Source organism: Anser cygnoides, chromosome 26 (assembly GCF_040182565.1).
Source record: "Anser cygnoides isolate HZ-2024a breed goose chromosome 26, Taihu_goose_T2T_genome, whole genome shotgun sequence".
In the NCBI taxonomy this organism is placed as follows: Eukaryota; Metazoa; Chordata; class Aves; order Anseriformes; family Anatidae; genus Anser; species Anser cygnoides.
In genome coordinates this window covers 2,874,721-2,887,745 of record NC_089898.1, presented here as the reverse complement: position 1 = coordinate 2,887,745, position 13,025 = coordinate 2,874,721, and the positions used below count along the sequence as shown (strand labels likewise).

At 44.2% G+C, this 13,025-nt stretch overlaps 1 protein-coding gene across 4 annotated transcripts in view; it reads right to left on the bottom strand.

Moving 5' to 3' along the window:
• DOCK5 (dedicator of cytokinesis 5) overlaps positions 1–13,025 on the bottom strand; it is a 121,700-nt gene that overhangs the window by 71,861 nt on the left and 36,814 nt on the right. The window contains exon 1 of one of the 4 annotated variants that reach the window (XM_048045713.2): positions 12,331–12,350. The exons of 1 other annotated variant lie outside the window; for it this stretch is intronic. Coding sequence is in view for 1 of the 3 variants with exons in the window: in XM_013200958.3 (XP_013056412.3) it covers positions 12,069–12,111 (43 nt within the window). In the remaining 2 variants the exon portion in view is untranslated. Of the gene's footprint in view, positions 1–10,534; positions 10,714–12,068; positions 12,269–12,330; positions 12,351–13,025 lie in introns of those variants that run through there. 2 more of the 4 variants (XM_013200958.3, XM_048045712.2) reach the window with 2 other exon arrangements.

The following is a 13,025-nucleotide window of genomic DNA, read 5'->3' as shown; positions in this document are numbered from 1 at the left end:
GCTCAGGGAGGAAGGGTGCCACAACAGCTGCCAATCTTGTTATTACTACTGCAATCTGCAAGGTCTCAGACCCTGGTGCTATCAAAGCTGCGTCTTTCACCAGCTCTAACTTCACGAAACACATCAATCTGGTGTGTTAATTATTTCATTCATTCACCACGATGTACGTTTAACTGCTTTGTGACACAGCGACCTTCCCAATACACAGGACACAACACAAGACTGCTCCTTTTCATCTACTGGCGAGGCTACAGGAACTAGATACCATAATGACAGGTGACTTATAGATCTCGTTAGGTTAAAAGGTGCCTGATATTATTGTAAGGTGCGTATCTTCCACGCCTTGCAGGTTTATTTTACCTCTTTGAAATCTGAGCAGTAACACCTAGCCTGAAAGACTAGTATTTTCCCAAAGATATATTAAATCACAGCCTTGTCCTGTAGAGCAATGTTCTAACCTCAAAACACTTTCATCTGTCACATGACCACAGAATTCAACAGTTTTACCACTGGCTGTGTCTGAATCTGGTTTGTATTCAGGTTAGCCCACTGGTATCATGAGAATTCCAAATAAAAAAAATATTTAAAAATAATAATTTTAATAACCTAAAAATATTATGCATCTTCTCTGCACTTTCTATTTTGGAGAGACTTGGCAGAGAACAGGCACATAAACACTCTGGGTAATCTCCTACAGAACAGGGGTCAGTACCTACAGCCTTCTGAATAGCGCAGTATTTCCAGTCCAGTGTTGACAACTGCACATACCTAGTAGAGGGTTTCAATCCAGTTTTCACAAAAGCAACCTCTGATTTTGAATGTTTCCATTTTTATGGCCTGTGAAGAAACAGATGCTCACTTATAAGGCACATACGATCACTACTGAAGTTTATGAAGTCTGCCTGTAGTCACCCTTTCTTTTGCCTCCACTCCTGCAAACGTACTTTCTGTGCCTAAAATGAAATAGCACAAGAGCAACTTCTGAAACAAAATTTTCAAGCAGATTTGTAGAAACAAAAAACCAAAACAAAACAAAAAACCCCACCAAAGCAGCCATCACTTGATAAATTGGACTACTCAGCTAATTTCCAACTTGAAAGTGTGTGGCACTTTCAAAAGAATTAAGTGAATTTGCCACTGGCTTTAAATTACTGTCCTAGATCTTACTGGGCAAAACATCAAAGGAAATAAAAAGAAAACTTGGAAATACTACTGTACAGAACTGAGTGTTACTATCTAACGAGTTTTCACTGTATGCATTACTTCCAGAGGGAGAGAGGGCAGAGAGATGAGAGGAGGTCTAATGAGTAAAACACTTGAGCACAGAGCCCAAGTGTGCCTACAGGCTAGTCTTCACCATCAAGTTCACCTGAGTTAAAACTTCAGCATCGTCTCCTGCTAGCATCACACCTACACGCAGCAACCCTAAACTCAAGCTGACAGACCCACAGGGAAAACACAGCTAAGGGATCCCATTCCACCAGCTGCAAACCCAGCCCACCAGAAACACAGACACAAATTTGTGTACGAGTGTTCCCAGGCCTCCAATACTTTCCCCTTGCCATCGGTGCGCTCAGAAAGAGACAGACAAGCTCTCCCACAATTTGCATGAGATGAATCCGTAGCACGGCTTGGCCTACTCTGTTTCAGGAAACTCAGGATACGCTGCCAAAAGCTTCTCTGCTGCCAGCAGACAGCACCTCCGTGGAAACTCGCCCTTGAGATAACTCATCCAGGCAGGACTAACACGAGTAGCATTTCTAATACGCATAACCAGAGGGATTTCAGTTGGCCTCTGGATCTTCAGTGCCACCTATTCCACGTGGGCTTCGTAACGGATTGCTCTTCATAATGGATGTCTGTGGTTTCATTTTATTCCCGTACATTAAACTCCACTTCTATGCAGCCTGAAGCACCCATTACACTGTCAGAGCACTGAAAATGTAAGTGCTGCAAGAGTAAGACCTCCGACACGTAAGCTAGGTACTCCGATAAATAAATAAATACAAACACACACACACACACAAGCCCTCTTTCAGAACAAATAGGCCACTATTTATCTGTGACAGTTTGTAACAGCATTAGAACTATATAACTGAAGTTATAACCTGTTTTATTACTAGGCAGATCAAAGCACCACCCTTCCCAAGAACAAAAAATTATTACTACTGCCTTTGTATCTCAAGGAACTTTTTGCCCATTCAGCATTTTCCAGGACGAGGCCCACTTTTATTGCAGCAACACCTCAGAAACTGTGAGTGCAAGAAGCGGCTAAAGACTCTCCACAGGACCGTCATGACTTTTTTTTTAGACACATCCTGACAATGTGCCAGACGCCTATCTGAAAGCTTCAAGAGGCTGCCAGAGCAATTCATCCTCTGAACAATGCTCCCCCCTCTACTCCTGGGAGATCTTCCTAGGAGGTACAGTCTGTACTGTACCAAAAAGGCTTTTTTTTTTAATCGTTTAAGCTGGAAACTTAAATTGTATTTGCAACTGGTCCAACCAGGACTCTAACACCCTCAGTCTTTGAAGCCAGCCGTGAGTTGTCCACCTAGAAAGCTGTCCAGTAATTCCTATTTATGTTCCTGGCAAATGCGCCTAAATTCATGACATTATTTTAGGCATCCTACCATAAATTAAATGCACTGGACCTGAAAACACAGTTCTCGTTTGGTAGCAAAGGGATAAATGCATATATGACTTGGGATTAAGATAGTGTTAAGCTTGGCCATGTTTGTGTCTTTACCATGTTAGCATGTAAAAGAAACTCTCCCAAACTTTTGTTGTACATTTTTTCCACTTTTTAATGACAGGGCAAGATTATTATACCTTTATTCTTTCTTGATCAATCTGTTATTGGTTGAAGTTTTCCCAGTTTCTAAACTTTCGTTAGTAACGTCCATAGCTCCTAACTGCATTTGTGCTAGCAAATACAACCCCATGGCAAAAGAAGAACTACAGGAATGTGCAAGAGGCCAGTGTGAAATTCAGAACCAGTCGGCACAGCCGGTACTAGTGAAGTTGATATTTCCAGCCTGTTGACACCTCTGAACAATTAGGCTCGTATCTAATTAACAGGAGACACCTCAGCAGAAGCTCCAGAATGCAAGGAGCAGTTTTGGATGCTTCACAAGAGCTAAAGAGGCTTGACTGTTAAGAAGATGGAGTTAGACAGATCCTGAAAATCAAGACTGTCACGTCTCAAGCTCGATACCCAGAACTAAAGCAGCCAAAAGTCACAAGACACTTGCAGAAATATTGCTTCTACTTTGCAAAGTAAGAATAAGCCAAGGAATGGGTACAAGTCCTTTGCATGTCAGCAATGCCTTTGAAGTCCAAAGGATTAGTTTCACAGGGAACTACTTAAGAAATAGAGTAAGCACCAAAAGCAAGGGAAGACAGACTCAAGCTAATACGGATTAGCAAAAAAAGAGAAAGGACTCTGGGAGCGATAAGTTGCACTGGGAACTTACACACCAAATAAACTTTAGACACAGCCAATAAATTGAGGAACTAAATTAAAAGAATAAATGCCACCATTAACTCAGGACAGAAAATATCATATATTGCTCTGAAGAGTCCAAACTTCTGGCTGTCAACAGCACCAAGGTTTTTACCTTTCCCTGTTGAAAGCTTTGTAGTTATTACCTTCAACATGAACTGGTAGACACAAATCGTAATAAAGCAAATGGAGGAAGAACACGAATAGTTATGGAAAATGTGCATAGCACTCGAGAGGAAGACAGCTACTTCTACACCAGGACTGGGTTCACAGTAGCTTCTCTCTGTCCTGATCAAAGAAGAGTTGGGAGGGCTCTAGATATTCTGGAAAACAAAAACAAACAAACAAACCAAACCCCTACTTTGCTCTGTAATTACAGTATCTCCCTGTATTGGTTCCACTACAAACACTGTAGGTACATGAGAACTAAGAAGTTAACTTTATTTTCATTTTCTATCATGGAAAGAAAGGAGCAACAGGCTGCCTTTTGTTTTTACTGAGACACAGTAAAGATCAGAAAACTAATTTTAGGAAACTGGTAAGGGAAACACTCCAGTCATAGTACTAAAGTGCTGTTTAGCTTCTGTGGAGAGCGAATCCTAAGGCTATTAAATTCTAGACTTTGGATTTATAACAACTGTTATTAGCAAACAGGTAAGGTTTGTCTTTTAATTCTTTCTTCACTTTAAATGCTGAAATCTAAACTCACTATCCTTATCACAGACTCAGGAAGGTTTGCCCAGAGCTAAAAACATCTATTACAAAGTATAACTAGGTATGGATTGCAGAGCTTTCCCACCTGTGCCTCCTTCCCTTTCATTACCACAACACAGGCTATGACGGCGGTAAGCTTCAAGAAGCCAGAGTTGCTCGTAGCTGCAGAGCAGATTGCTGATTTATTCATTCTCTGGCTGCAAGCTGAAATCCAGCACTGCTTCTGTTTCTATATAATTTAAAATAATGATTCCAAACACAATGAGATTTAATTGGCTGTCAGAAAGTAAACACAAATAAAACATGTATGGGACCATGCAAAATTAAAAGAAACATTTAAGTCTCCCCCCTTACTTTTATTGTTTGATTTTGTTGTTGCTCTTTTGCTGTCACAACAGGGTCTTCTGTGCTATGTGCTGTAAGTTTCAAAAAGACTAAGGCACTTGCAAAAATGAGTAATCCTATAGAAGACTAATAATGGGATACATTATACTCTGCTGACATATAGAGAGCACCCATAAAACAGCTGGCAGGCTTGACCTAATGTTCTGCCATGATGATATGATCTGCAAATCTGAGCTGCTGCTGGCGAGACAATGGCTGTAACTCGAGAGACTAGCTGCAAATTTTGGCAGGCGGGGTTTCCACCCAACAACGCTTATCTGCCCTTGAAGTTACAACTGAGCAAATCTTGCCCATAATAACCTCTGTCAGCTCTTCGTTCCCAGACAGAAATAATTGGAAAGTTACAGTCTGGTAACATGGATAGGAACGAAGAGAGAGAGCACAAGGATGCTGGAAACACAGGGGTGGGAAGAGACCTTGCAGCAACGCAGCTACACTCAGCATTTAACAGTACAGCTTCCGCACCTTTGACAAAGAAACGTGTCAGAAGAAAATGGTACAGCAAAGCATGCCTAAGCATGATTTGGGATCCATCTAAAAATTGGATAAGAAGCCACAACTGGAATTTTCCAAGGATGTGAATGAAATACAGCTTTCAAAAGTCCCCAGTTTGGGGTGTTAACTCTGTCTGGCTCCCAGTTAAAATCCAGGTACAAAAGCCCCAGCCCATCGCTGCTCCAGGCACAGGTCCTTCCTGCCTGGTTCCAACGGCTACACACAGCGCTGCTCTGAAAAAACCTCTCCCTAACATTTGCTCCCACACATAAATCCAGCCAGGCACAGCTCATCCTTATCACATACGCTCCATTTCCACTGTTACATCTTCGTTCAGTAATTCAGTTTCACCTCAAAGCCGCACGCTTCTTGTTTCTGTTACTCCATTACTGCCACTTCTCCGCATTCCTTTCTGTAAGGGGAAGGAGGGCCGGGAAGCAATCACTTCATCAGATCTCTATTATTTTTTTTTTTTGCTTTCTCATTCTTCAAGGGAAATGAGCAGTATCCAATAATTCTTTACACAAAAGAAAAAAAAACAAGCAAACAAAAAAGCTAAGCAGCTGCACCAATACCTAAGAGGCACTTCTTAAGAGGTACTTCTCTCCATCCATTCCTGGAAAAAAAAGACTTTGCTCAGCTGTTCTGTTGTGAAAACTCAGAATTTCTATCAACCCTGACCAAAAATAAAAGTGAAAAAAGCACGAACACGCACACACAGGCACAAAAAATCTGGTAGATAGCTCAGGAGAGCTCCCCCCCTGTGGTCTCCAGCACTGCTCCTCCCTCACAGCCTCTTCTAAATAAAGAATTTTCCACTTACTGGACACATGCACTCGGACTGCTCTTTTACCGATTTAGCACAGATGAAGTTCCTTTCAGAAACACACAGAAGAGAAGAACAGGATGCACGTTTGTACAAACAAATTCTGAAGTACATGGCAAGTTTATCTTGTGTTGAGTGAAAGCCACTGGAAGACGGAGAGAGTGAGAATCTGGAATCTGAGAGCTTGCAAGAAAAAAGGTTAAGTGCACGTTTCAGAACTGGTCAGCAAAAAGCAGTGCAGTGTGCTTTTTGAATGAGGATGTATTAATGCAGTTGAAAGCATTATATAAAAATGGGAGATCCAAAATGAATCAAGATGCAGTAAGACATGACATGGCTTTTGCTTGCTCCCAATTCAGTCCTTACAGTATTTTGCACAAATTCAAGAGGGAAAGGTTAAATCACATAAAAAAAAAAAAAAAAAGAGGATGCTCAATAAGTTAATGTATTGACAAACCAGGTGCATAAAACCACTCAGTGCTTTTCTATACATAAACGTCTACTAAAGTGAATTGAGTTTTAGGTTCTCCTTCTGAAATAAAAAAAATGTGTTGCTGGCAATAAATGGGCCTTCAATCCAGCCTGAATTTATTGCTAACCGATTAGCTTACATCAAAATTAATCCACCTTAAACTGATGAAGAATATTCATGCATGGTTTTGCACCAATTTACGTAAATATATTATCATCGTCTCGTCCCCCCTTTTTAAGCAACATCTCACATGAAGCTAACCTGATGCAGGGCTAAATGTCTGGTTTGATATCCTTAGGCACACTTTTCTGAAAAAAAAGAAAAATTTACTTAATCTGGGCTACTCGTACAGCCAGGTATTCTTGCATCCAGATGCAGCCAGATTCTTGCATCCTTCTGGAGCCTGGTCAGGAAAGCAGCGCACCAGAGTGCACTTAACGTTTCCAATTAGCAGCAGCCTGCAGGAAGGGGAGCACAAGGCAAGCAGCAAGTTGAAACAAATATGAAATTTGCTCTAATTTGACATGATGTACTGCTATCAGTGCTGTGAGCCTCTTTTGATCACAGACTGTATTTCGAGACAACTTTGCAGAAGATATATGAAGTCTGAACACGAAACCAAGACCTGATGGCCAAGCGTATCAGAAGTCATCACAAATCAAACCATTAGTAAGAAAATCTTATTCTGCAGCACTCTCTCTTCCTCTCTGATCTTTTGCATTTCTGCTCACATAAATCACAAATGTAGCTGCCAGGCACTGGTTTACATTTGAAAAATTACTGCCATTCCTAAGACATGACGCAGCTGATTGTAACTCAACCACCACATGGTATTTCAGCAGAGTAAATACTTCTTTGCGACGAGAATAGTCCTACGTGCTGGTCCCTCCAGCAGGGAAAAATATAATGGGTTTAAAAGGTCACCAATAACTATTAGGGGTAATTACCTGTCTGTTAAAAAAAATAAAAATCTATTCAACACCCCCCCAATAAAAGATGATAGATTGAAAACTCGGAGGCTGCTACTTGCCCCTGTAACAAATAGCTGATCTTGGTAACATGGCCGAGGTATTTCAGCCCTAGCAAATGGCCCTGCTGCTTTTGGAACTGGATCAAAACAAGCCATCCCCTTTCAAACAGCCACCCGTGTATTTGCATAGCTGAAATACAACATGTAAATCCCTGCAATGGGATGTGAAGAGGCAGAGAAAGCTTGGGAATTAAAGCTGCCCAAAAGTTTCTCAACTTTTTTCTTTCAAAACGCATCAGAAGAACCAAAATACCTTCCACAAAACTACTTGAAGTGCTTTGTTCCATTAGATTCTCTCAGACCCAACATTTTACAACACTTTCTACCCAAAATGTGACTGATTTTACTCAGAGTCTATAAAGATTACTAAGATACAAACAATTCATTGATATACCTCATTGACCAGTGAAGTTTTCTGGGCTCATAATAACATACGAAGTTATACATTTAACAATTTCCGAAGACCATAGGCAACTAATAATACCTTTGGTTTCTCCTTCCAAGCAGAACATGGCAATTTGTGGCTTTCGGTCTTTTGCTGCAAGCTCTAAGTTTGCTGTTGGGTTGAAGCATTTCGTGGTGTGCAGAGCAAATGCTCCATTACAGCCTTCAACTGCAGAGGCTCAGACACGATAACCTGCCCAGCCCTTTCCCAGTCCCAGCACACAAGCTCTATGAACAGCTGTTATCCCCAAACTCCAGGTAAATAGACATTTCAAGAGGTAACCACAGCAGTGCATCCAGGTGCAAGCCACCAACCCCACCCAAACACAAGCTGTTCTGGACCTCACCCCTCTAAGCTCTTTCAGCAGAACTCCAGTTAACTTCTCATTGTGGGAGACCAGATTTGTGGATCGCCTGAAGAGTAGATACGCACACAAATCAACTACAGAACTGCAAATAAGCACTTCTCATCCTGTTAGCTCACAGTCAAAGGTGACATAGAAAGCATGTGTACCTGACGCATCATTACTGTCATCTGGAAACTGCTCTGGCTGAAAACCCAGCACTTTTTATTTCTGAACTGGTTTTGAGCTGGCTCAGTTCCCTGCCCTGGTTTGCCACGCTGCCATTGCTGCTTTTTCAGACTGTTACTGCATGAGGCAGCAATCAAAAAAAGGGGTCCAACTACTTTTTCTGATAGCAGCCTGGATTTACACTGCAGTGGAACATCTTATCAGGGGGACTGGACTAGATGATCTTTCAAGGTCCCTCCCAATCCCTACCGTTCTGTGACTCTGAGATCTTATCGTTCCACAGACTCCAGATTTCTCTCGTACTTCATGCTGAAGCCAAGCACCAAGAGCACGGTCTTTTCCAGTCCACAAAGAACACTTACAGGTTAAGAGCAGGTGATGACTGAAGAAAGAATTGCTTTTACAACTGAAGTGGAATACTTAAGCTAAAGTTAATGCAAGCCTGTGTCACTGCCAGCAGAAAAGAAAAAAAAATAAAAAAAAAAATTGAATTGTGGATTCCCTAAGTTAATCATTTTAAAACAAGCAGAAAATAAAAGTTAAAAGCTGCAGGGAGCCATTCAGGTATTCTTTCCTCCAGTGCAAGCTCTTTTGACAGAAAAGAGTCTGCATGAAAGCCATTCTGCAAGTGCCAACTGCTTTCTGAGAAAAGCACTACTCCAAGAATAGGTTACTTCATTGAGTCTGGAGCAAAGACCGTCCAACTTCGGTACCTTTCCTTCCCAAACTAGAGGTGAAACATATTGCAAGGAAGCTTAGTGAGCCCCCCAGTTGTTGCTTCAAAAGGCATGATGTTGCCCATCAGACGATCAACAGTGGTTTTGTCCCTTTACAAGGCTCAAGGTTCCAAACTCACATCTGTTACTGGGTTGAAAATTCATCGGGAGTGAGAAACTGCAAGTCATTTGCCTCTCATGTATGTTTCCCTTAGGATGCTGTAATTTCCAGTTTCAAACTCAGTCCATATGCCATCAGTAGTATCCACGCTAAAAGGTAGCAGTCACCAGGTTTAACCAATTGAGAACAAAACTCCTAGAAGGCAGAAAATCCATTTGAACCCTCAATCTGTAGAATATAACCCAGGAGATAAACCATTCTGAACTGAACTGCAAAGATTAGACAAGTGACACTGAATCACACCATTAACTTCTCGGAATTTCCTACTGTGTTGGTATGATTTACAGGGGTGTATTTCAAAAATAAATAAAAAACCAAGCAGTTCTGGGTTAGTTTCCAAAGCGCAGACCACTAACAAACCCAGCGTGTGTTTGTTGTTTCTAAAAGGAATGAACTTCTAGCTTTACATTTCACAACCATCAACTTACCCATGCTACCAGTGCATGAAGTTCTTACCATCCAAGGGCCCATACTACAAGAACCAGTGGCATTACCCTCATCGCAGCCACCTTCATATTTTGTACCACCTGGCACCTTGGCTAGCAGACATTATCAGCACAAGAAGCTCACAATTCCCTTTCAATCCACGTCAACTTCTTTAGACTGAGGCATCAGCAGAAAAAGCTTAATACCCCCGCTCTGGGCTTTTCCATACACAAGTGGACCTTTTCCATCTCATGTGATCAGTCTACATTCTATCCTAAGCATTAGTACCCCTACAGACTGAAATCTAGATCCTACAAACAGCCATAAACACGCTCAGTCTACCTATGATGAGTAGGCTCGATTATTGTTTCTGACAGTCGCATTAAGCACAAACGCAGAGAGGACTGGCACCTGAGTGCAAAGCTTTAACACAGCACAGGATGCAACTGTAGATAGGAAACTGACAGGCCTGCGAATATCAAACTGACAAAATTAAGATTCATTAACACCACGTATCAAACACCGCCTGATAAAGTTTGTCACTGCGTAAATAATTCTGTTTACTGCCTGCGGATTAACCCCCTCAGTTGTGTTGCAAAATAAAAGCAAGAGTTGAAGCATTACAGCCTCTAGGTCAGTTTGGTCCATGAGTCTGCAGGCAGGGGAAGTGAGTATCCTTTTTACACAGCTGTCTGAACGCACAGACCTACGGGGACACTTCCCACCAGCACTTCTTGGTCGGTAACATAAGGGACGAGGCAGTTTTTCCTCCACCCTGCTTACTCACAAGCCTTTTGTGGAGAGGAGATGTCATAATCAGCAGTTGGCTGAAGCCAGCACACAAAAATCACCCCGGAAGCAAGATGAAATGTTGGCTAGAGGAGTGCCTCTGATTCATCCCGCTGCCCAAGGCCATTCTTCAGGTAGCAGAGCCTTACTCAAAGGTGTGCTTAAAAAAAAAAAAAGCTCAGAAAAAAACACACAACGATCTAGCCCAGCCATTCAGATTATGATTATGTAGCTTACTGGGTTATAATACCCAACATTTTTAATTCCTGACGCTCGGAGTAATCTCACTAAGTCATACACATGGGTTCCCACATACAAACAGCCTGGGCTGTTAGCTGCACAGAAAGAAGCAAAGTTCAGGGTGTACAGCACTCCACACCCTCCCGGTTACCAGAGCAGAACTAGATAAGGCCATGCTGCATACGGTACCTCTGAAGTTATCTAGCCAAACTTAAGCCACAGTCCTGCAAGAAGGAGGCTGCCTCCCTGCGAAGCCACTTTGCAATCGAGTTGGTTTTCATATTCACTACACAAAGCTGCGCTGGATGAGGTCCCTCATTTTTCAGCCCATGGACTGAACTTGAACAAGCAACCTCATGGGAGCTGGGGCAACTGACACTTTGCAAGCATGAAATTACAAATTTGCCTCGCATCAAAAAAAAGTCCACCGAGGAACACAGAGGGCACAAAAGATCGCCCTGCATTAAAATAAACTGTAAGGAGCTGCTTGTGTCAGTCATGGTTTCCTGCCCATCGTTCCCATCCAATTCTTGCAATCAACCTCAGAATTGTGTGGTTTTTGATTTGTCACGCTCGCAAGAAAATGGGAACTTATCGGCAGCACCACTGGTTATGTTCTGCCTAGAGAGAAGCGAGCCAGTACTCGACCCACTCCTTTTAATTGTTATCGGGACAGGGCAGAAGGCACAAGGTGCCAGTTAAGCCTTCACTGCTCCTCCCCTCACCTCAAAATATCACTGTCAAGATTTCCAGCCCCCTCCAAATACATCCCCCACAATCCCCAATTCCCACATTACAAACTTCTTATCCTGACGCTACTTTTCCTATCCACATCTCCGTTTGGGGACAACAGCAGGCATTTTTGCTGCTACGTTAGATCTCTCTGTGCTGTTAAACACGCTGCGGAGGCAAAACTACAAAGGTCAGTCCTGAGCCCAGAAACCCAGAGCTCCAAGGGCAGGCGCTGAACGCAGCCTCCATCCCCACGGGTCCAAAGAGCGGATGCCGGCGGCTGAAACTTGAAAGTGGAAGAGGGCAGAAACTGAAAAAAAAAAGAAAGTAACAGCGGAGGAAGCGTGCAGAGGAGAAAGGAACTGGGGGTTCCCGGGGCTGAGGAGCTGGGGAGGAAGGAAAGGCACAGAGCCGGGGAAGCAAAGGGACGTGCAGCATGGGGAGGGCTCTGGGGGGAAAGGCACAGCGAGCAGGGAAGGGGGGAGCAAGGAAAGGGGGAGCAAGGGAAAAGGGGGGAGCAGAGGAGCCGGGCAGGGGGAGCGGCTGGGGCTGGCACTCACCGACGCCGTACTTCTCCCGCTTGGTGGGGATCCAGCGGGCCATCCCGGCGGCGCTTCCCCCGGCTCGGCTCGGCCCGGCCCGGTCCCTGTGCCGCCACCGCCCGGCCCGGGCCGCTCCGCCATGCGGGACAACTGCCCGCAGCCGCCCGAGTGCCGGCCGCCGCCGAGCGGCAAGGAGCGGAGCAGAGGGGAGGGAACAAGGCCGGGGGCGGCCCGGCACGGCTCGGCTCGGCTCGGCACGGCTCCGCCCGCTGGGACTCACCTGCGGCCGCTCCCGCTGCTGGAGCAGCCGGGGTCCCGCTGGCTGCAGGCTTTGCTCGAGCAGTGAACCATTCACGAGGAAGGAAACAAAAGGGTTAGTTTAAAAGTAGTGTGTAAAAAAAAAAAAAAAAAAAAAAAGAAAGCTCACAGGGCTGCGCTTTGCTGAAGACACAAGGCTCTTGTTTGTGGGGTTGGGTTGGTTCCTGGTGTAAGCCTCCGGTGCTCTGGGACCTGCTGGAGTATTTGAAACTGGTGACAGAGACACAAAACCACAGAATGATTAAGGTTGGAGAAGCCCTCCAAGATCACCTGGGCCAACCGGCCCCCTACCACCACCATCACCCACTGACAGTGTCCCCAGGCTCCACGTCCAGCCTTCCCTCGAACACCCCCAGGGACGGTGACCCCAGCACCTCCCCGAGCACCCCGTCCCACCGCCCGACCTGCCCTGGGCTGTGCGGACAGCTGGGGGTTTTTACAAAGTGCCAGGTCGAACCTGGGAAGGTCCAGGTCCTCCTCATCCCTCGGGGGCTGGAAGTCACCAATGTGCTTTTTATCTCTGCAGAATGCCTGTCTCCCGTGGCAGGCAGTGAACAGTGCAATCAGTCTCAATATTTGAAAACACAACCACCTGTATACCCGCACTAAAGCAGGAGAATCTGGAGAAATAATCTTATTCTCTTCCAAGGGAGAGGC